The sequence below is a fragment of the Puma concolor genome, chromosome D2 (genome assembly GCF_028749965.1).
Source record: "Puma concolor isolate L17-30 chromosome D2, mPumCon1.1.hap2, whole genome shotgun sequence".
Taxonomy (NCBI): domain Eukaryota; kingdom Metazoa; phylum Chordata; class Mammalia; order Carnivora; family Felidae; genus Puma; species Puma concolor.
The window spans coordinates 12,331,584-12,355,741 of NC_141677.1; the positions used below are offsets into that span (position 1 = coordinate 12,331,584).

General features: G+C 45.6%; 1 protein-coding gene across 7 annotated transcripts in view; it reads right to left on the reverse strand.

Moving 5' to 3' along the window:
- The window catches only part of EDARADD (EDAR associated via death domain), a 94,085-nt gene that overhangs the window by 4,295 nt on the left and 65,632 nt on the right, over positions 1-24,158 (reverse strand). For all 7 annotated transcript variants that reach the window (XM_086679606.1, XM_086679602.1, XM_086679604.1 and 4 more), the window contains one exon: positions 10,537-10,582. In XM_086679606.1, the coding sequence (XP_086535732.1) occupies positions 10,537-10,582 (46 nt within the window). The remainder of the gene's footprint in view (positions 1-10,536; positions 10,583-24,158) is intronic.

Here is a 24,158-nt window from a genome sequence, read left to right on the forward strand (position 1 = left end):
ACATAGAATCTGAAACAGACTCCAGGCTCTGAGCTGTCAGCACAGAGCCCAACGTAGAACTCATGGGTTGTGAGATCATGACCTGAGCTGAAGTCCCACGGGTAACCATGTTTGTCAATTTCATAGGTGGAAAAATTACAGCTCATATTTTGTTACCTTCATGTCTTTCGTGGTGTTTTCTCTCTGATCAATTTTCTCTCTTCTCTCCCTCTGTTTAACTTCTCTCTCTCTGCTCAACCCTCAGCCACCTTACAGACCCCAAGTGATTCACCCATTGCATGAAATCTCCCCAGCCAACGCCCAGAACACTGCCTCACAGAATCCCATCACTTTGTCTGTATCTCCTGACTCAGCCTTGCAGTGAGATGTTCCGTATGGTTTTCTGGCTCCTCATCCATTCATTACACCTTAAATGGCCCAAGACCAGATCCAGATCTTTCTGCAATGTGTTCCACATCTTAGAGTTTAAAAATGTTGCATTACATTTCCATGTATGGAACTAATCTTCAGCCACATTAATAATGATGTATTAGGAAGTAAAGCTTTAGCACGATGGGACAGAAGTTTATTTAAAAAACGAACTTGGTAATGGTAAAGGTGATTTCTCACTAAAAGAGGTATAAGGGAAATTTTGCAATTTTCTTTGCTCTTATTTAAAGATAGGGTCATGGGGCACCTGGGTGGCTCAGTTGGTTGGGTGTCTGACTTTGGCTCAGGTCATGATCTCATGGTGAGTTTGATCCCCGCGTGGGGCTCTGTGCTCAGAGCCTGGAGCCTGCTTCGGATTCTGTTTCCCTCTCTCTCTCTGCCCCTCCCCCAATCACGAGCGTGCTCTCTCTCTCTCTCTCTCTCCCCCTCTCAAAATAAGTATACATTAAAAAAAAAAAAAACAAAATAAAACTTAAAAAAAATAAAGGTACAGTCAAATGCACAATATTCTGTCAAATGGCAAGGAAAGCAGGTTACTAAAGGGTATGCCTAGGGGCACCTGGGTGGCTCGGTCAGTTAAGCATCTGACTTCAGCTCAGGTCACGATCTCAGGGTCCGTGAGTTCGAGCCCCGCGTTGGGTTCCGTGTTGACAGCTTGGAGCCTGGAGCCTGCTTCGGATTCTCTGTCTCCCTCTCTCTCTGCCCCTCTACCACTTGTGCTTTGCCTGTCTCTCTCTCTCAAAAATAAACATTAAAAAAAAAAAAAGAGTATGCCTAATTCCATTTTTATAAAAAACAAATGGTATAGTCATTCATATCCACGTAAAGCATATATTATATACATATTCACAGGCACAGAAAAAGTCTGGAGTCTGGAAGTATGTATAACACACACGTTAACAATGGATATTTCCTAATTTTTTATATGATTGTTTCTTTGGATACTTTAAAAAATATAGTTGTTAAATGTTTATTTATTTTGAGACAGAGTGAGAGCAAGCAGGGGAGGAGCACACACACACACACAGAGAGAGAGAGAGAGAGAGAGAGAGAGAGAGAGAGAGAGAGAGAAATCCGAAGCAGGCCTCAGGCTCAGCATGGAGCCTGATGTGGGGCTCGATCTCACGAACCTTGAGATGATGACCAGAGCTGAAATCAAGAGTCGGATGCTCAACGACTGAGTCACCCAGGTGCTCCGACTTTAAAAATATTTTTAAATGTCACAGAAAAATAAAGGAGGATCTGTATCTCAAAGTCCAGAATTAAATGTATTGATGTCCGAAGGTCCTCCCCAGCATCTCCTGTGTCAGATTCAGGGTTGGCAAGTTTTCTCCATTAGGAGGAAGAGAATGATAATCACTTCTCAGCCTTTTGGCTAAGGTCAAGTGAAGAAGAATAAAAATAATATAATAATAAATAATATAAAAAAGAAGAAAGACATCAGTAAGGTTCCTGGGAAGCTCCTTTAAGCCTTCTAGTGTAAGAGAAGCTTTTATTCTTTGAACAATTACGCTGACCATTTATCAGTCTGTTTTACAACACATGACATGCCAAAACCCTATCGATGTTTCCTTTTGTATCTCTCATGACACAAATCACAAACCACTCGCTGAACTGAAATCTACCCGAACTGGCAACGGTAGCGAATGTGAAGCTGCCGTTTGGAATCATAAACTATAATTAGCTCTCTGGCAGACCGAAGTGGAGGAACATGTTTTGTTTTGTATCGAACACATTTTGTCCTGCCCTGCTTTAAACACCTATCATGTAATAGTGCACATAAAACGCTAGACTGGGTGATGCCTTGGGGGAGAAACAATTGTGGGGGGAGAGAGTCACAGCACCGAAGAAGCTTTCATCAGAAATGGGGAAAAATGGGAATATTATTTGATGCCTCTCAAAAAACAAGCACCGGGTTGCTGTGTAGGTGAAGTTCAGAAATTGTCTGCCAGACGAATGAATGAATGAGAACTATACTTTCTCCCCAGGAGACAAGGCAGATTTGTTCTTATTATCTGATGCATCTTATGACCTGAAGAATAATAAAGGAAAAGGAATGTTGCTTGTGTTTCTTGAGCAATAAACAGGTATCGGTGGAAAACAGTACAGAATTGGTCTTAAGATACAAGGGGATTCTAGATTTGGGGGCAGAGAGGAGAGGGCTATTTCAAAAAAGAAGTTACTTATGTATAAAAATTCACTCAGATTCTCTACTAGGGAGGGTCCTCACTTGCCATATTTGGACACCTGACTTGTGTATTTTCTGCTGATGCAAAGCAAGAATGGAACACACCATTAATTTATGATGACTTATTTTAGAGACCAAAACCCTGGAAAGACTTGCTCTCTGTGAGTCTAGTCTGAGTACTGGCTTAAACTCGGGGAGACTTTGTCAGAGGAAGAAACGCCAGATTTCTCTATGTCTTTTCTTCTTTCTTTTTTTTTTTCTTAAAGTTTATTTATTTTGAGAGAGAACAAGCAGGGGAGGGGCAGAGAGAGGGGGAGAGACAGAATCCCAAGCAGACTCCACACCACCAGTCAGGAGCCCGACACAGGGCTCGAACTCCTGAACCATGAGATTATGACCTGAGCCGAGATCAAGAATTGGACACTGTGACCAGCTGAGCCTGGTCAGTGTCTTTTCATCGGGACAACGGTCATTCATGGAATGGCTAACATACGACCAGCCCTGCACGGAGCAGCATCTTCAAATCTCAGCCCTCCAACCTCCTAGAGCTTGACCTCTCCACGCATTTAACATCTACGGACTTCAGGTTCCTCATCTATAAAATTAAAATGATCATTTCTGTATCTCATGAGTTGAATGAGATAAATGATGTAACGGCGTTTCTGTCAGGTCTTATGTAAATGTTATTGAAAGATGTTAGATTTAACATTTTTTTAAGGATACGTAAAGAAAAAGAGTCCCCACGCAGTGTGGCCTCTGTTGCTATCTCCCAGCTCACTTCCTTCTCTATGGCTTCTCCCTGCCCACACTTGTCCCTAGAACATGCAGCTCAGCCCTGCCCCAGGACCTTTGCACCAGCTAGCTCTTCTCCCCGGAGTCCTCCTTCCTCAGATCTTCACACGGCTGGCTCCTCTGCATTGTTCAGGTCTCTGTGCATCTTCTTAGCTAAAGCAGCACCCTCCCCTACCAGGCAAAATTCTGTTCCCCTCGTTATTTTCCTCACGGTACACCTACCACCATATGTAATGACTGTCACTCCCAGTGCCTGTCACTCCCAGCTAGTATTAAACTCCAAGAGGAAAGAGACTTTGGTGTCTGATGTCACCACTTCGCTCCAGGCACACAGGAGGCATTCAGTAATATTTGTTGAGTAAATCAAATGAGTGAAGAGTGTGTCTTAGAGAAACACTAAAGCTCTGGGCAGAAAATTTCAGATGAACTGAAGCTTTTTTTTGTTGTTTAGTGCTGAGCGTATACAAAGCAGAAGAAAGACGCCTGGTTGCTATGGAGAAAGAGTACACACTGTGTACGGCCAATCAACAACAAGAGCTTTAGAGACACCCCAGCTGACAGTCAATGCCCATTAGCACGGTGCAGGTGTGCAACTTGGACTGGTAATGAGCTTGCTAAGGCCACAGCCTCACTCTCTGACCAGGGACAGTGGGATCTACTTCCCAAGGTTATTGAGGGGATTAAATGAGATCATCCACTGAAACTTCATTCTGTGCACAGGTGAGCAACAAAGGATTAGTAGCTGGGGGTGAGGAAGCATAACCAAGAGCCTTTTTAAAAGCACTCGTTCTGGACCTTTGGCCGCAAGAAGGAACTCCTCCTGACCTACCCCCCCACCCTCTCGGCCAAGGAGATTTACAAAATCCTGACTCTGACCAGGGATCGTCTACCGAGATCCTTAGTTAATTGGTGTGGGGTGCAGGCAGACATGGGATAGTTAAAAGCTCCCCTGGGAATTCTAATATGCAGCCAGGGTTGAAAACCATTGCCTTAAAGACATCTGCAGGGTAAGTTCTTGGCCAGAAGGGCCTGCCAAATGACATTTTCGAATCAGAGCTGCTACTTTTCTTCGCGAGATAGCATGTCGGTTTGGTCGTTAAGTCTTTGAACAGATAACACTTCTCCACCCTCAAGAGTAGATGAATGGGTTTTCCTGTGGGGTGTTTTCGGTCTTCTCTCCCTGTGCTCTATCGTCTCTGTCGCACACATTTTCATACACTTTAAGGAAGAGTTCAGGATTCAAGAATGTTCACTGACGGGATAGGTCTATGTCACTTAAAACAATGGTAAGAAACAGGTCATGCCCGACGGTGCAGGGTCTAACTCCAGCTTGGGGCTGGCAAGGTTTAAAATAATGGCCAATTAACAGTTAATTATGAATTGGAACAGGACTCCAGGATCCACAAAGGTCATGATTAGTTGGGTCTAGAAAATGGCGCCAGCCAGGATTTTGGCAGTGGATCACAGACTGACTTAACGTGCAGGGGTGAGTTCCGTTTTATCTTGTACACTCTGGCTGTTCGAGAACTATTACCACACGGGTGTTTCCCTCCAGTGTGCTCAGGACCACTGCTCGCTCTTAGATCATTTATAGTAACGTTCCCCGGGGTGACTAGGTCTTGAGTTAATTCAGACAATTAAACGGGAAGCATTTTTTATACCGGCAACTTTGCAAATAGCAAAATATTGTGATCCTGAAATAAAATAACTCTATCCCAGGGGTCTATAAACTATTCGATTTGGAGCCTGAAAATACCAACTAGGGTCAAAGCAGAGTCGAGTACTTCTGCAGTTGTGTGTGTTAAGGGTATAAATTCATGCTTTTTTCCTATGTGTGGTTTCCAATGTGGGTGGAAAGAAATATATTTAAAATGTCAGTTTATGGCTTTGATAAATCATTGGGATGCACACACACACACACCACATTATTCATCAGAGGTGGTTTATATGCTCTGAGCTGGAAAATGATGAACTATTTTTATCTCCCAAGAAACTACCCCAAGGGCTTTTGGTGGGCGTTTGATCTCTTAACCGAAGGGAAAAACAATATAATTTCATTCTCTCTCTCTCTAAAACACCCCTTTAAGGAGACATCATGTCGGCGGCAGCACTGGGGAGTCTAACTGACAAACTGGAAGGATCTAGGCTAGCAAATCACGCTGTGCCTCAATTGTGTTATCACACAAACTCAGAAGGTAGAGGCGCTTTCAAAAGGAAACGAACCTATGTTAAGAAAGGACCTAGGTAAAAATTCAGCACAGAATTCCACGTGAATCTGGACTCAGAAGTTATGTCGTGTCAACACATTAACAAAGTGCCATTTAATGGGCCTAACTAGAAAAATAAAAAAAATAAAAGTCCTATTTTACATTCGTCTCTCTGGGGACATTCGGTTCCGATCAGGCAAGTGCTGAATTATGCAAGGTGGTCAGAAAGTCATCCTCGGGAAACTGGCCAGGCGTCGAGAACAGGTACAGAAAGCGCCGTGGTCCATGTGACCATGCGACAGCTACCGCTTTCTCAGAAAGGGAGGGCGAGGAGGGGTTCTGTGTGTTTTCAACCGGAGGGATACTCTCTTGATAACTGACTCGTGTTCCTTTCACGGCCCAATGTTTTCATTTCGAAAGTCTGTATGAGAACATCGAACACCTTTAAGGTTTCCTTCAGCAGGGAACACAGGCCGTCACTTGTGTTGCCGTTTCAACCCAGGCATCGCAAGGAGTATCCTCGGTCTGGGGCTCTGCCTCCTGTGGGTGTTTGCTTCCGTGTTCAACGGTTCCACAGAGGGGGCTTTGCTTTTCTAGGGGTGGCTGATTCTGCTTTGTGTTCTTTTTCTTTCCTTGATTACAAACTGTCAGCTGTCCTTTCCCACGTCTGTCTAACCCCTCCTTCTTTTTTTTTTTTTTTTAATTTTTTTTCAACGTTTATTTATTTTTGGGACAGAGAGAGACAGAGCACGAACGGGGGAGGGGCAGAGAGAGAGGGAGACACAGAATCGGAAACAGGCTCCAGGCTCCGAGCCACCAGCCCAGAGCCCGACGCGGGGCTCGAACTCACGGACCGCAAGATCGTGACCTGGCTGAAGTCGGACGCTTAACCGACTGCGCCACCCAGGCGCCCCTAACCCCTCCTTCTAGGACAGGGTCTTTGGCGGAGACGGACTTTGGTGGAGGGGGGTGGATGCTGGCTTTGCTCCAGATTAAGACTCTACCTGAGATACCGCTGACCCCGCGGTAGGACACTCAGCATACAGTGTGTGCACTACGCAGGCAAGGCATCTGACCAGTCGAGGGGCAGCCCCATGTGGTGGCTGGAAATGAGCTCCCGGCAGGCTGGGGGCTTGAATCCCACTTACGACTTGTGAGACCAAGCACGAGCCACGTGACCCAGCATCGCTTCTGTAACATCCGCCCAGTAAGGAAAGTAAACTCAGAGCTGTCATGTGCACTTTTTTCTAAGCACATTTTCCTAATAAGCACATTTTTAAAGTGCTTCAAACTGGGGCTGGTACACAGTAAGTGGGGAATTAGTGCACGTGACTAAAACAATAAGATAAATCTTACTTAGCTTGCTACTCTCCTTCAATGACTGAAATACAACAAAACCTTGGTTTGAGAGCATAACTCATTCCAGAAACATGCTTATAGTCTGAAGCACTTGTATATCAAAGAAATTTCCCCATAAGAAATAATGGAAACTCTCAGGCACCTGGGTGGCTCAGTCAGTTGAGCATCCAACTTCAGCTCAGGTCATGATCTTGTGGTTCATGATTTTGAGCTCTGTGCTGGCAGCTCAGAGCCTGGAGCTTGCTTTGGATTCTGTGTCTCCCTCTTTCTCTGCCTCTTCCCCACTCATGCTCTGTCTGTCTCTCTCAAAAATAAATAAAAACATCAAAAAATGTTTTTAAAAAAGAATGGAAACTCAGATGATTCGTTCCATAATCCAAAAATATTCATACAAAAATGATTACAATACTGTAATATAATGCAAAATAATAAAGAAAATACAAACCAGAAAGAAAAATAAACAAATTAACCTGCACTTACCTTTGAAAGCCTTCGTGTCTGGTGTGTGGGAGGCAAGAGAGAGGAGGGTTATTGTGTAAGACCACTTTCACTATCACTAACAGAATCACTGCTACAAAACAGTATTAATAGACTCTTGCCATAGACTGTATTTCATGTAACTGGCAATAAGGCAGCAGAGGGAAGGGTCTCTATCTGCAGGCAGCCTGACCTAGAAGGAAGCAAAGCATTCCTAAGCTCACTCTTGTCTGGAAAAACAAAGGACTGTCCATAGGTGCTTTGAAGTGACCAAAAACACAGTAGTGCCCGTTGTGGGCACCTTCCAACATTCTGAAAGATCACTGATTTCTGCCAAACACCGTGGCCTGAGACCGAGCATCCGAGCATGGGAGATGACCATCCACAATCCCACAGACAGACAGAAAGAGAGAGAGAGAAGAACCACTGGCTCAGTTGTGATCATGTGACCCTCAGCGTCATGTACTACTTACTTGTACTACAAGTCATCGCTCGTTTATCAATTTAAAATTTATTAGAAACGTTTGCTCGTCTTGAGGAACACTCACAGAACAAATTACTCGCAATCCGAGGTTTTACTGTATCCAGATGTTTTCACCAGTTTATCCAAGAGCAAAGCCATTAAGTTACTGTCTCTCATCTACTTGTTTACGAAGACAAAAACAAAAATCGAGCCGAACACCTGATTGTTCTTGTGTGCAAAGCACCGTGCTAGGTGCTAAAGATGTTGATTTCAATGGCAATCTGCTCGCACTAACACCACCTGCTATGACTATCACTGTGAAAAGTTTACCTCTTTGAAGCTCTTCCATTTCATTTTGACACACGTAAAAATTTTTAAGAGACAACTGAAAATTGATTACTCCATTAGTTAATAACAACCTTAATGCATAAAGGTTTCTAGATATTCCTGAACAGCTCTATCCATTCTCATTTTAGCTCACATTCCACATTAGTGTATAGGGTGTTAGTCTTTCAAAAGTGTATAGATCTTTTATAATTAGAAAAGAAATATGTGCTATTGCAGAAAAGCTGAAAATTTAGATGAGCATGGGGAAAAAGAAACCATGCTCTTTAACACCCAGATCGGTAACAGTTGGCCTTTTATGGATTTCTTTGGTTATTTTACCACACATTCTATGCATTTGCCTACATCTGATCATCTTTATATATACATTTGCGTATATATAATGGTTATGTATATATATATAGGTTATGTACATATACAGGTTAAAGTTTTGGGGGAGAGTTTTTTCGAACTCATGTTAGAAATTTAAAAAATCTGGCCTTTTGTAGCAATGTGGATGGAACTGGAGAGTGTTATGCTAAGTGAAATAAGTCATACAGAGAAGGACAGATTCCATATGTTTTCACTCCTATGTGGATCCTGAGAAACTTAACAGAAGACCATGGAGAGGGGAAGAAAAAAAAAATGGTTAGAGAGGGAGGGAGCCAAAACATAAGAGACTCTTAAAAAAACTGAGAACAAACTGAGGGTTTATGGGGGGTGGGAGGGAGCGGTGGGTGGGTGATGGGTATTGAGGAGGGCACCTGTTGGGATGAGCACTGGGTGTTGTATGGAAACCAAGTTAACAATAAATTTCATACTTTAAAAAAAAGGTACATGGTAAAAAAAAAAATTTTTTTTAAATATAGGATAGTGGAGGGGCATCTGGGTGGCTCAGTCGGTTAAGCGTCTGACATTTGATCTCAGCTCAGGTCTTGATCTCAGGGTTGTGAGTTCAAGCCCTGCACTGGACCCCTCACTGGGCACGAAACCTACTTAAAAAAAAAAAAAAGTGGCTGCTTGTATACAAAGATGCCTTCTCCTCCTCACACCACCCAGCTAGGTGCTTCTAATTTGAGCTTGTCTGCTATAGCATTTGTGGAAGAGGGATAATCCTTAGCCAGTGGTCCTAGCCTCTGGTAGGGGAGGGGTGTGGCCCAAGGAAGACAAGTTCCAATGGGGTGTCCGGATGGGACCCTGACATTGGGCCTGTCCCATGAGACTGGTGGGAAGTCTCTAATGCAAGTTCATCTGGCTCAGTTTCTTTTTTGATTGCTCTAATCTCAGCAGGGGGATGACTGAATTGAAACCAGGATCCCCACTTCTGTCTCCCAGAACTATACTTTTAGTACATGGCCTCTTTAGGGAACCTGGCACACAGTAGGTCCTTAATAAATATAGATCTGCTGAAGGGGAAAAAAAAAATCACCTACAGTCTCACCACCAGAGATCACTGTGGCTAAGGTGATTATACAACATGTGTTCTGGTTTTCAGCATGGTTACACTGGCAGAGGCTAGGTAGGATTGATGAGATTATCCTGAGGGCTTCAGGGTCCGCCACCCTCCCATTAGAAGAGAAAGAAACAAAACTCTGATGACTCAGGTCATTTGATATGTGTTTTAAAAGATATAGAAAATATGAGTGAGGTTTCTATATCTTTTCATTATTCTTTTGGTAGCGTATTTTAATGCTTACTCCAGATTTTCCCCAAGATTGATTACTAAGAAATCTAAAGACTGCCAGAGTTTCCATCTTACAATAAAAAGTGGGAAAGGACGCAATCCTTCATGTTTCTTTGGTTAAACACACCGGTAGCAGAAAGAAGGTAGGGAACAGCACATGGCCAGGTGTCAGGGGGGTCCCCTTGGCTAACCGAGTGCCTGAGGTACCGAGAGAGGATGCTGGCCCTTCCTGTGCTGACCTGGTTTACCTAAGCCCCATTGCTTTCTTCCACCTGGCACAGTTTTCCAGCAATGGCAAGCCTCCTAGGACTCCTGAGGGAGAAGGGTCTGCTTGCTCTGTTCTGTTGCCCCATCCTAAACCTGTCCAACTAGGAACCCAGCTGTGCCCCGCCCCTGCGCACAGTAGGGTTAGCTCGGAGAAAAGACTCTTTGAAGGCTTTTGTGAAATCTGGTTAACATTTCCTTGCAGTTCACCATGACCGGTGGTTGGAAAGTTTCTCTAGGCTGTAATACAGATTTTCAAAGTTAATGATAAACATATTCCTAAATTATCTTTAATTCAGCCATGCCAGTTCTCAGTGAAGCCCAGACATCCGTGGAGTCAATTGTTTACCTGAAAGGGGTTCTCCAGTACTGTCTGGAAAGCCGTTTTCTTCTCCCTGAAAACCAGAAAGCAACCTTCATTAGAATCATCCCCATTTGTGGAGACATTATCAATTTTCCAATTTAGTTACATTTCCACCAAAGCCTGGCAGGCGGTGGGGGCAGGGGTGGTGGTGATGGAGCTTAAGAACAGTATCGCTCACCTCCCTCTATGAGCTCCTGGAGGGCAGGGGCTCTTGTCTATTTGCGCCCCCCACCCCCACCCCGTGCCCAGAACAGTGCCTGACACACGGTAGACACTCAACAAATGTAAGTTACATGAGTGACTCTATTTTTTTAAAAGGTATCAATGCATGAAACAATGTGCTACTGTTTTATTCTTATTTCACGCTAGGGGTTCTCTTTCTTATTTTTATTCCCTACTCACTTTTTGTTGGGCTTGTTGTCAGTCTAGGTTACAATTTGTTCCCATATCTATTATACTTTAATGTTTATTTTTTTTTTTGAGAGAGAGAGAGAGAGAGAGAGAGAGAGCGTGAGCAGGGGAGGAGCAGAGAGAGACACAGAATCCGAAGCAGGCTCCAGGTTCTGAGCTGTCAGCACAGAGCCCGATGCGGGGCTTGAACTTGCAGACTGTGAGATCATGACCTGAGCCGAAGTCGGACGCTTAACCGACTGAGCCATCCAGGCGCCTATTATCTATTTTTTTTTTAAATATATTTCAAAACAGCAAAGAGAAACTGTTAGAAAGCAGTGTGCAAATCTCCTGAGGATCGTGTTTCTGCCCTTCTGAGGGGGGTTCTGTTTTTACAAGCAAGGTTGTGCCATACAGCATGCTACATGAAGGGATTTACCGTGACCTTGTTGGAAGGGGGTGTGTGTGTATGTGTTTTCAATGAAGTCCACAGAGGACACCATAGTCAGTACATGTTTGTTTATGTTAACTCCATCCTCATACAATGAAAACCTCTCTCAACGGCTAGGATTACCCCCGCCATCGTGGTCCAGAAGAAGCCACGGTGTTGGGTCAAAAACCCTGGGTTTTATTTACTCCAGCTGCACCCATAATTTATCAATGAGGGTCTCTGCATCCTCATTTGTAGATTAAGGGGGAGGATAGATTAGCTTATCTCTAAGATGCTCTACATTCTCGGTTTTGTCCTTAAAGATGTGCTAATTCCCTGGTGTCTTTTTCCTCTTAATCTTCTAAGAAGCCTTCCCCCCTCACTCCAAGCTCATAAATCTCCATGTCTCAGCAATGTAGATACAGCTGTCTAATTATGGGCCTCATTGTTTTTCCACACCAGAAGCATTCCTATGTTTTACCAGCTAGATTTTTCCCCTCAACGAATCTAAGTATTTCTTCTTCTATGTTTTTTAATGTTTATTTATTTTTGAGAAACAGAGAAAGAGCACAATTGGGGTAGAGGGGCAGACAGAGAGGGAGACACAGAATCCGAAGCAGGCTCCAGGCTCCGAGCCATCAGCACAGAGCCCGAAGCAGGGCTCAAACCCATGAGCTGTGAGATCACGACCTGAGCCAAAGTCGGACGCCCAACCGACTGAGCCACCCAGCCGCCCCAGGTCTAAGTATTTCTTGCTTCTGAGTCTTGGTCCTTGCCAACGTTCTAACTGGAATAAAAAGCACACTGCTCGCTCTATACATATGGTTTGTAAGAGTTACGGGGAGTTTTTGAAAGAACAAAACTCTGTCTCTATGCAACTTTTTCACTTTTGGGAGGCTAAAGCTCCCCAACGGCAGGCAGGGCCACTGTTCGGTGGTTCGTGCAGGGACCTGCCTTCCCACATCTGCGCGGCCTCAGCAGGACCAGGCAGGCATGTTCTTTTATCAAGAGCCACGGTTCTGCTCACCGAACTGGAAACATGCACAGGAGGAAACAGAAACGGGGCCTTCAGCCGGAGTTAAGAGGCACCAATGTTCAAACCTGTCAGCCTCTGTGGTACAGCTGAGGTCCCTGCTAAAACGTGAACTCTCTTTTAATGGGAGACTCCGTGACGGAGCATACATGACTCGGTTTCTTATCACCTGGAGAACATTCTTACCGAACACCATGTCTGGCCAGAATTATCCCCATGACAGAGATAAGGGACATGACATGACTCAGAATTACTTGTGAAGGTTGATGGAGACAGAATAATACAAGAATATCAATGATCTCTGTTCTTGCTCTAATTATTATGTGATGCTACTTTTAGGCTAGTTTTCATTTTAAAACTTTTATTTTTTTAAATATTTATTTTTGAGAGAGAAAGAGAGAGAGAGAGCGCGTGTGCGCGCAAGTGGGGGAGGGGCAGAGAGAGGGAGACACAGAATGTGAAGAAGGCTCCAGGCTCTGAGCGATCAGCACAGAACCTGATGTGGGGCTTGAACTCATCAACCACGAGATCATGACCTGAGCCGAAACTGGACACCTAACCAACTAAACCACCCAGGCACCCCTTTAGTTTATTTATTTTGAGAGAGGGGGTGGGAGGGGCAGAGGGAGAATCCTAAAAAGGCTCTATACCATCAGCACGGAGCCCGACGCATGGTTCGATCTCATGAACCGTGAGATCATGACCTGAGCTGAAATCAAGAGCCCAACGCTCAACCCACTGAGCTACCCAGGCACCCCATGAGGTTAGTTTTCAAAGAGTGAAATCATAAAAGACTTATTTTTGCATTTTTTAATGGCCTTACTGAAACCACACACACGCCTTTATTCAAACCTTCTTTTTTTAAAAAAAAATTTTTTTTTTTCAACGTTTATTTATTTTTGGGACAGAGAGAGACAGAGCATGAACGGGGGAGGGGCAGAGAGAGAGGGAGACACAGAATCGGAAACAGGCTCCAGGCTCTGAGCCATCAACCCAGAGCCTGACGCGGGGCTCGAACTCCCGGACCGCGAGATCGTGACCTGGCTGAAGTCGGACGCTTAACCGACTGTGCCACCCAGGCGCCCCTATTCAAACCTTCTTTACAGAGAATGTAATATGTACAAGTTCCCGTGCTGGAACCTATATGCAAAGACAAAAAAAAAAATAATCTGAACCCTTGGCCTCAAGGCCTGCCCCCAGATATACTGGGACAGTAGAGACGTACACAAATAACCCAAATACAAGGCAGAAGGGGACGAGTTCCAATAGGGACGTGTAGTTGAAGTCAGAGAGGAGACATTTCTTCCAACAGAAAAAACCAGAGGCAGTTTCTCTGAATCTCTGAACCAGAAATATTGAGATGAGCTTTTGCTGGGAATTTGGACAGTGGGCACTTGGAGGCAAGGGCATTTAGCCGGAGTCTTTCTGAAGCAAAGGCAATGAGAGGCAATGGGATAGGAGATGGCGCTCTGAGGCTGGACTGAGGCCTGAAAGCCCATCTAAGGAGCTAGGCTCCATCTCACAGATATTGGGGGGCCGGGGGGGGGCACTAAGGAGCTCTGGCCAGAAGCAGCTATGCTTGCCCAGGAGCACAGCAGGAAATTCCCCCTGGCCATGCACAGCACAGGTACATGGCACTTAGGGAGCATGTAAAGGCCAGGTGGTGGTGGGGGGTGTGGTGGGGGAAAGCAAGATGGCCTTGGAGGTAATGATTGATGAGACCCCAGACCATCCATCTGAGAGAGGAAGGGATAAAGCTACAGCCCCTGCAGAGATACAGTCACGAGGTGAAGGGAGGTGAAATCCAGGGCAAGTTTTGAAGAGTAAGACCACAAGATGTCCCTGTGTGTTGAAGACATGGCGCTGGTCCTTGAGGGACGCCAGGGCAGGAGAGGAAAACATGGACGTTGATGGGATTATGGAAGGAGAGAGAGACACTGGAGAGCAAGATGTGTGGTCACAAACTTGAGGAGCACTTCAACACCCACATTTCGGTGGAAGGGGAGGGAACGAGGAAGGAAAGCAGAGAAGGGAGGTCAGAGAGGAGGGAGACAGCATCAAGACCGGGAAAGGCTGGAAGCTCTGGGGGCCGTTTGGAGACGAGATTTGGTGAGGGGATGAGCGGCCATATCCTAGAGCGGTTCTAGCAGAGAGGTGGGCGTGCAAGCCGGCTTCTACCAGGGGGCGGCGAGGACACAGAGGTGTCTGTGGTGCTAGCCTCCCCAGCCTTTCTATCCGCCTCACTTTCTCTTATCTTTGAGGTCCCGGCTCAGAAGTCACTTCCTCCTGGAAAGCCTTCTACAAACTCCCAGTCTGGGTTACGTGCCTGGGGTGTTCCCACACACCCGTACGTGCCACCCCATTGGATGGCGACACTGGGTGTGGGAGTTTGAAGTCTGGAGACTCCAGACTACCAGGCAAGGGTCCTTGTCCATGCTGTCCTGTGATTAGCACGTTTGAGACAGATAACACATAGTATCTGTGCAAGGGACAGCGAGTGAGAGGGAGGAAGGAAAGAAGACACAACTATGGCGTGGAGTCTGTGTTCTCCAGACCAGGGGATGAACATTCTCCATGATGCTGTCCCTACGTCATCGTCATGCCCTCTGACTCTGCTCCTTGGCCTCGTCTCCTTGGCCACCAATTCTGTGGCCTCCATCCCAGCTCTGTTGTTCTGGTCTCCCCTGGATTCCTGTCCACTTAGCCAGGGTCCGGCATCTTAGGGATGGGTTTAAAAACACCCTAGATTTGTCCATCAGCTGTGGGCCCCTGGCCAGTACTTAGCTCTGCCCTTCCTTCCCCCTGTCTTGTTCTAAATTGCTGAGTATGGCTGGGAAAAAGAAGGGACAAACTTCACACATTATATGATCACATATCTGGTCTCAGCTGGGTCTCAGCTTCTCCTCGGTCATTCTTGGTCTCTCTTCCAACTGTCCCCCTTAAGGCCCTACTGGGTCTTGTTCCAAACCTTTTCCAGTCTGCTGAAGGCCCCGTATCTATTTGTGCCTACTATCCCAGAAAGGGCCCGGCCGATGTATTTGCCTCCATTCTCCTTTTCTCCTATCTCCAAAGAGATGGGGTCTTTTCATCTTCAAGACCTGACCTGTATCCTTGAATTATGGTCACGTGCAGAGGTTTTTAAGAGTACTTACTGCAAAGGGTGGGACAGGTCTTGTCCACTTTTATACTGCCTAGCACTGACCTTAGTTACCGTGTTTCAAAAATGTTAGTTCAACTTAACTGAACCCAGAAGCGTCACAAGGTGGCCTCTTGCTACAACACGGGACTCGCCTCCAGGACCAGTTCAGCCTTGAGGAATGGTCTGAGGTAGGGAGGGGACAGAGGATCAGCTCACGGACAAAACACAGGATACAGAGGATGTGGCAAGTTCGGTGATGGTTCCAGAAGTAGCTCACGTGGAGAATTTCCAACAGGGGACTGTGGGTTCCACGTGGATATCAGAGGGGTATGTGATACCCGTAGGGAATGTGGGCAGATGACACCTGGGGACAGCCAGGGCCAGTACAGTCCTCAGGAGGTTGCTGATGGCAGGAATCTACTGTAAGCCCAGTTCTAGGAACTGGAGTCCAGGATGCCGGGACGCTGTGACTTGGGCACAGAGGTCCAGGCTGTGGCATCCCTGGGACCTAGGGCTGGGGCCTGAGGGAATGAATAATGTTCAGCCGCACAAGCTGTAGCTTGAGATCTCGCTGCTCCCATTAAAACTGATCCAGGAACACAGAGGACAGAGTTGTGGGTCAGAGCAGCACCAGGCTTAGCTGTGAGCAACCCAGGAAGGCAGGGGAAATGAGGCAGGGCCTTAAAGGGGTCCCAACTCCATCTCTTCCCTTGCACGTCTGCCCCTTCCCCTCCAGGGATCCTATCATACACAATTCTCCCCTGTTCTAAGCCAACCTCTGAAACCAGCCTCCTCATTCCACCCTCTTTATTCTTCCCTAATTCTTTCTAGGTTTCTCAAGGACTTAATTCTGCAGAGTGCCTGCTATGCGCCACGTGCATGATGCTTGGGGTTAGCTCACTGACTCCTCCAAGCGCTTCTTAGGAGCTAAGAACTACGATTTACAAATGATAAAGAGTTCTGTTCAAAGGCCTTGTTTTAATTCTGAATGAGATTTGAGCTTAAAGTACTGGTTTTGTGGGAAAGAATGGTTCCTGGGTATGGTTCGACCTGAATGCCAAAAGAGAAAGGTCTAGATAAGAAAAAAGATGGAAACAACCCAAATGACCATTGACAGATACATGGAGTAAAAAAATGTAGAATATTATTCAGCGTCAAAAAGGAAGGAAATTCTGACCCACACGACAACATAGATGAACCTTGAGGACATTATGGTAAGTGAAATAAGCCAGACACAACGGGAAAAATGTTGTGTGAGTCTAGTTATATGAGGTACCTGGAGGAATCAAATTGAAAAGACAGAAAGTCGGGGCGCCTGGGTGGCTTGGTCGGTTAAGCGTCTGACTTCGGCTCAGGTCATGATCTCACGGTGCGTGAGTTCAAGCCCCGCGTCAGGCTCTGTGCTGACCGCTCAGGGCCTGGAGCCTGTTTCAGATTCTGTGTCTCCCTCTCTCTCTGCCCCATCCCCACTCATGCTCTGTCTCTCTCTGTCTCAAAAATAAATAAACGTTGAAAAGACAGAAAGTCAAATAGTGATTACCAGGAGGTGGGAGGGGGGTGAGGGTAGAATGGCGAATCAGTATTTAATGGGTATGGAGTTCCAGTTTGGGAAGATGAAAAGGTTCTGGGGATGGATGGGGGTGATGGCTGCCCAACATGAATGGACTTAAAGCCACGGAACCATATCCTTAAAAATGGTCAAGATGGTAAATATTATGTCATGTGTATTTTGCCACAATAAAAAAATCTGTTTACTCTTCTTAGGAGATTTGAAGGTACCACAAAGTTAAACACCAATGTTTTATATATTCAACGAGGCTAAAGAAAATCCCCATCTTGTTAAGCCTCCTCACTGTGAATATGGGGGGAATTAGCTTCTATTTGGGCAAAGGTGTTGACTGCTGAATTCTCTGAGCAGAGAGAAAGCTGGTGTGGTCGTACTCATCTTGTACTCTGGTTATAGCTTAGAAGCTGGCAGCCCGGTTCCATCTTGCTCAGGGAGCCGCAGGCACAAGGTGCTGAAGAGCTGCTTCTGGAGATTTACACCTGGCGATTTCACACAGGGCTCTGGGCAGCAGAAATCCAAAGGCCAGGAACACAGGTGGGGAAAACCCACACTGTGGGGAAAACGCCAGGTCTGGTCCATCCCCCATGGGGATGGACGGATCGGCGGGAGATGCTGACAGATTGACGGGGAAGGTACTAACTGGTACCTAGGGGCTAGTTTTCTGTGAATCATGCTCTTCTGGACTGGCGAGTTCCATCTTTAATGCCTACGCTGAGCTAGGGGCGCCTGGGTGGCGCAGCCAGTTAAGCGTCCGACTTCAACCAGGTCACGATCTCACGGTCTGTGAGTTCGAGCCCCGCGTCGGGCTCTGTGCTGATGGCTCAGAGCCTGGAGCCTGTTTCCGATTCTGTGTCTCCCTCTCTCTCTGCCCCTCGCCCGTTCATGCTCTGTCTCTCTCTGTCCCAAAAATAAATAAACGTTGAAAAAAAAAAATTTTAATGCCTACGCTGAGCTAATTAATAAAGAGTTCCACCTTTATTATTTCGCAAACTAGGGAAAGGATAACCGGGTGGGAAAGCACTCAACAGGCTGGTTAACCTGATGATCACCTAAGTCTGGTTGGAGGTTTCCACAAAGAGCAAAACCAAGTTATCACCGCTCAACCTGGTATCGGTAACCCAAATTACAGGCAAAGAGCCCGAAAAGAGCCGTCTTCCATGCGAATTACTTAAGTAGCTTCTTTGGGGGGAAGCAACTAATACTAAAGCTTGAGCTCTCTGCTTTAAGAAAATATTTCAGGAAATGGCTTTGAAAACATGATTTTGAAAGCTCAGGTGTGCAACAGTAACAGGGTTTGATAGCATGGATTTACATGGTTCTAGACTCTCTCCTGTCACACGGCTAGTGAAACTCAAGTAGCTTTCAGTGGTGTAAATTCCCAAGACAGAGCGAGTATCTCTATAACTCTTCTTGTTTTTTTTTTAATTTTGTAAATGTTTATTTATTTATGAGAGAGAGAGAGAGAGAGAGACAGAGCACGAGTGGGGAGAGGGGCAGAGAGAGAGAGAGAGGGAGACACAGAATCCGAAGCAGGCTCCAGGCTCTGAGCTGTCAGCACAGATCATGACCTGAGCCGAAGTTGGATGCTTACCTGGCTGTCACTTAGGCATCCCTCTCTTCTGAATGCATTTATCGATCATCTGCTTCTACACATTAGGAATGGACTATGAATCTGCTGTTGGATTTTCTAAAACAATTTATATTTCATTCTTTTTCTGCAAGGTAGTTACTGTTATCGTAGCAACCATCTACACTTTTACTTTTTATGGAAGGATACTACACATACCTATTTATTTGAAAGTATATTCTAGAAGCTGGCCTTTAGAAAGGACCTACTTGGTGTAAGAGACCATTCTAGGCCTGGGATATGGAGACAAAGGAGCCACATCCCTGCTGCTTCAAGGTTACAACTCAGCAATGCAACAAAGACGTGAGCAAAAATACTGACACCACAAGGAATGAAAAACATGTTAGAGAGGCATAGAGGGGTGCCTGGGTGGCTCAGTCGGTTAAGCGTAAGACTTGGGCTCAGGTCATGATCTCATAGTTTGTGGGTTCAAGCCCCACGTCGGGCTCTGTGCTGACAGCTCAGAGCCTGGGACCTGCTTCAGATTCTGTGTCTCCCTCTCTCTCTGCCCCTCCCCTGCTCATGCTCTCTCTCTCTCAAAAATAAACAAACATTAAAAACATTTTAAAAAAGAAAGGCATAGAGAGAATGCCAGGGGAGCACAAGGGTGGGCAAGAATCCAGGTGATACCTCAGGGAACAGGAAAAGTTTCATTGAGTTTGAAAGAATGGGAATTTGAATGAATGCCACCCTGCTTTGCTAGGAGGAGAGCAAATCTGTGGCTCTGTGTACATCTGGCTCTTTATTCTCTTCAACGAGGGTTCTGTCCAATTACGAGCAAGACCGGCTACTTCTGGAGTTGAAGTCAGGGTCAAAGACTGGAGCAGCTGCGCCTGGGACTTGGGAGGCCGGGCACACTCAGATGTAATTTCATACCCTTGCTACGGTTTCAAAGGTGAAGGGAGGAGGGGTTTTCCCCTTGTGCATGATTACTGTTCAGAAATATCACCAAGCGTTTCACAGGAGGTGATGATTTGCGTGCACAAAGGCAATGGGTGTCACGGAGAGGTGGGGGGTTCCTGCCTAGTCTCACCCTCACTCCGGGCGGAGGACACATGCGATGCCAGAGCACAGACTCCCCCGAGGCTGCAAGATGAGGACGTGCATTCACAACCCCTCATTTCAGCCTATAATTTTCCCGCAGTGCGTAATTACGTGTGGGCTGAAGAAAGACCACTGGATGTCAAGTGCCAGTGTATGGAAGTTTATGGGGCCTAAATGCCACCAAAATGTTTGAATGAGTGACTCCACTACTTTCTCCTTTAATTTGAAAACAAAAAACAAAAAAAAACAAAAACACAGAATAAGAAGGACAGGGGCACTCAGGTGGATGAGCTGGTTAAGGGTCTGACTCTTGATCTCAGCTCAGGTCTTGACTGCAGGGTCCTGAGTTCAAGCCCTGCATTGGACTCCACGCCCGGTGGAGTCTATTTAAAAAAAAAAAAAAAAAAAGGACCGTTCCCAACTGATAATTTTTCTTTTTTTAATGTTTATTTTTTGAAACAGAGAGAAGAGAGAGCAAGCGCGAGTGAGTGGGGGAGGGGCAGAGAAAGAGGGAGACACAGAATCCGAAGCAGGGTCCAGGCTCTGAGCTGTCTGCACAGAGCCGAATGCAGGCTCCATCCCATGGACTGTGAGATCATGACCTGAGCCGAAGTTGGACACTCAACTGACTGAGCCACCCAGGCACCCCTGACTGATAATTTTTCTTAAAAAAAAAAAAAAAAAAACCACGATTTTTGACTTTCCTATGGAGCAAAACTGATATGTGTTTAGAGAAACCTCACTTCAAATTTTGGATTTGCATCTTTTCCCAGGGTAGTGACATGGGGTATGGTCCTCTCCCGTGATGCTGGGCAGTGGCTCCCGCTCCCCGCTCCTACGTGACCACAAAGGTCAACAACCCACACACTGACAACCATACTGCACCCACACAGCCCTTCTGCTTCTCACTTTCAGAGCAGTATTCAATCAATTACACTCTACACTTCATTATCAAACAGGCTTTGTGTTAGATATTCTTGCCCACCTGCAGGCTAATGTAAATGTTCCGAGCACATTTAAGGTCAGCTGGGCTGAGCTATGATGTTCGGTAGGTTAGGTGTAGTGATACATTTTTGACTTAAATATTTTCAGTTTACGATGGATGGGCTTATGAGGCATAACCCCATTATAAGTTGAAGAATACCTTTATTCAAATATCATATATATATATATTTTTAAATTCGTAAGAGATGTGAAGCTCTTTCTCTCCAGCTCTTAGCTCATCTCTCAATCGCTCCTCCCAACCCAGAGGTCACTGGTTACAATCTGGGGCATGTCTTTCCTGATTCCTTAGTCATAGGAACCAAGACTGAGCCACTTTTTTTTAGCCTCAAACCATACTAGTCTACAACATGCTTTATTTAATGATACCTTATGGATATCTTTTCAGGTCAGTGGTCTCTCTTTTTTTTTTTTAATTTAAAAAAAATTTTACATGTTTATTTATTTTGAGAGAGACAGAGGGAGAGAAGGAGGGGCAGAGAGAGAGGGAGACAGAGAATCCCAAGCAGGCTCCGTGCTGTCAGCACAGAGCCCAATGTGGGACTCGAACTCATGAACTGTGAGATCATGACCCGAGCTGAAACCAAGAGTCGGACGCTTAACCAACTGAGCCACCCAGGCGCCCCTGGTCTCTTCTCTTTTTAATGGTTTTAATTATACTGTGTCAAAATACCAAAATTTACTTGACCGGTTAATTTTTTTTCTATTTCAAACACACTCTGCCTTAATTTCTGTAGGATCAAGTCCTTGAATAGTGACATTGCCCAATCAATGAGTAACAGATGCCACCAAATAGTGTTCCAAAAGTTGTATCAATCTGCATCTCAACCACACAAACCATGCTGTACCTCGACACCCACACCAATGGGAAGTCTAAGTCAAATCCTAAGTCACTAGTGAAATTCAAAGGCATTACAGTCAATAAAGCACTGAATGATGATGAGAACAGAAGCCTTTAAGTCAAACAATTAGAGCAGATTAGAGACTGTATAATTTAATGATTAATAAACTTCTCATGTGCTGTTCTTAGGGAAATAACTACTTAAGTGCTAGAAAGCAGGCATTTTTGCCCTTTGGCTTCTATGTGTCTTACCAGAAATATGTTATCTTGACTTGGCCCGAAAGTAGAAATAAGTAAAAAAAAAAAAAAAAAATCAAATTAGACTACATCAAATTAGAGTGCAGATTTTCCTTGATTTACAATAGGGTTATATCCTGATAAACTCATCATAAGTTGGAAATATCCTAAATTCAAAATGTGTTCACTACCACGAATGTTCATTACCGAACATCATAGCTCAGCCCAGCCGACTTTTAATGTGCTCAGAACACTTACGTTAGCCTGCAGTGGGCAAGAGCATCTAACACAAAGCCTATTTGATAATAAAGGGCTGAAGATCTCTATAATTGAGTACTGCACTGAACGTGAAAAGCGAAGAGTGCCTGGCTGGCACAGTCGGTTAAGTCCCCAGCTATTGATTTCGGCTCAGGTCATGATCTCGTGGTTCATGAGTTCGAGCCCCGTATCGGGCCCCACGCTGACAGCACAGAGCCTGCTTAGGATTCTGTCTCCTCTCTCTCTCTCTCTGCCTCTACCCTGCTCACATGCTTTCTCTCTCTCCCTCCAAATAAATAAACTCAAAAAAAAAAAAAAGTGAAAAACAGAAGGGCTGTGTGGGTGCAGAATGGATGTCAGTGTGTAGGTTGTTGACCCCTGTGGTCGTGTGGCCACGTGGGAGCGGAGGCTGTGGCCAGCATTAGGAGAGCGATGCAGATCCCCCGCCTGGGAAAAGATCCAACTCCGAAATTCGAAGTGCAGTCTCTATTGAATATGTATCATTTCACCACCACTGTAACATTGAAAAATTATAAGTTGGCCCATCAAAACTTGGGGACTGGCTGTACTTTGATTTTTCTTTTAAAATTTCACTTCTGAGAAGTTTATGAAAGAAAAGATCTGCAGGGACCTCAAAGGATAACTTTAGTGGGCAGCATGAATTTGTAGTGGGGACAGCAGTTTGCATTCCGTTATTTTCTCCAGCATGCAGAAACACAGAGTGCAGGTGGTCCTGGTCTACCCAAGCCCAAGGGCTTGGCCACACAGGGTCCACCAAAAATCAGCAAGAGCCCATCGAAATGCCAGACAGGTGGAGGGCTGTTGTGCGCTGAGCCTGAGGGCGGGGGAGGGAGCGAGAGAGAAAAGGGTACAAGGCTGTTGGGGGGAAGGACTTCAGAGTCTGAGGTGGAGTGTTTGTTTCCTGTGATGATGTGCTACGAGACAGATGGGACAAGCAGAGAGAGGCAGGTCAGTGGGAGGTCACCACGCCAGATACATAAATTTAGTCTAGAAAAAGTCAGATGATACAACTCGAGGACGTTAAGTTCTATCCTGGGAAACAGAATCAGATCCTTGTGTGTATGGGGCAGAACTGTCTAGGGAATCAAGACAAAGAAGAGATCTGCCCCTCGGAAAGACCCTAATCAAATTCACCTGGTACTACTCCCCTAATTTTAAGTTTCTAGTGGTTTGTGTATCTGCTCCCCCAATGTGGCACCCCAGGCACGTTATAGTAGAGGTTAGACAGTCAACAGCAGGGACTGGATGGGACGGTGGGTAAATGAAGGAGGGAGGGAGCAGGGAAAGGGGGAGGTGAGGGATACATGGACTTACAGAACAGGTGCTTTCTGGTCCAGCAAAACCCACCCTTGAAATTCCTTCTCCGTCCTCTCAACGCCCAGGCAGCTGTGTATCAAGAACCACCCCCCTCCCCCCGACCCCACAGCCTGTTTCAAGAAAGTGCGGTCTAAAATTTTGGATTGGTAGATACTGGCCTCAAAGCCAAAGGGAGTCCCTCTCACCAGAGTTAAAAATAGCAAGTAGAGGCTCTAGGGAAAGTTTTCTAGTTTTCTGTAAGAGCACTGCTTCCTCATTCTCAAAACATCGTCTCAGGGACGAAGTGAGAAACTGCCAAGTACTTCCCGAAGCCAGAACTATCTGCTTGTCCCTCAAAGAACAAAGCAAAGGGCTCACCAATCTATGAGACAGGTCTTGTTGGCGCTTGAAAAGGATCGCCACGCATCACTCAGAGCAGGTAGCAGCCTGCCAGGCTGACTCAGGGAAGATACCATCAACAGCAAGTGCCGCTCGGGTCCGTTCTCTGTTATTATAACGCACGTAATTGCTTCGGGTTCGCAGACAGTCTGGCAGACCAGTTGCTCTGCCAAGGCAGTGAGGGTTTCGCCAACTACCTCCCAATACAATTTGAAGGAAAGAGCAACCTTGCCATTTACCAGTTTTATTCCAGGAGCTCTTACCCAGGCTACTCTGCCAGACGGATATCATTTAGAACTGTTGGAAAAGCCTAAAATCTCCCT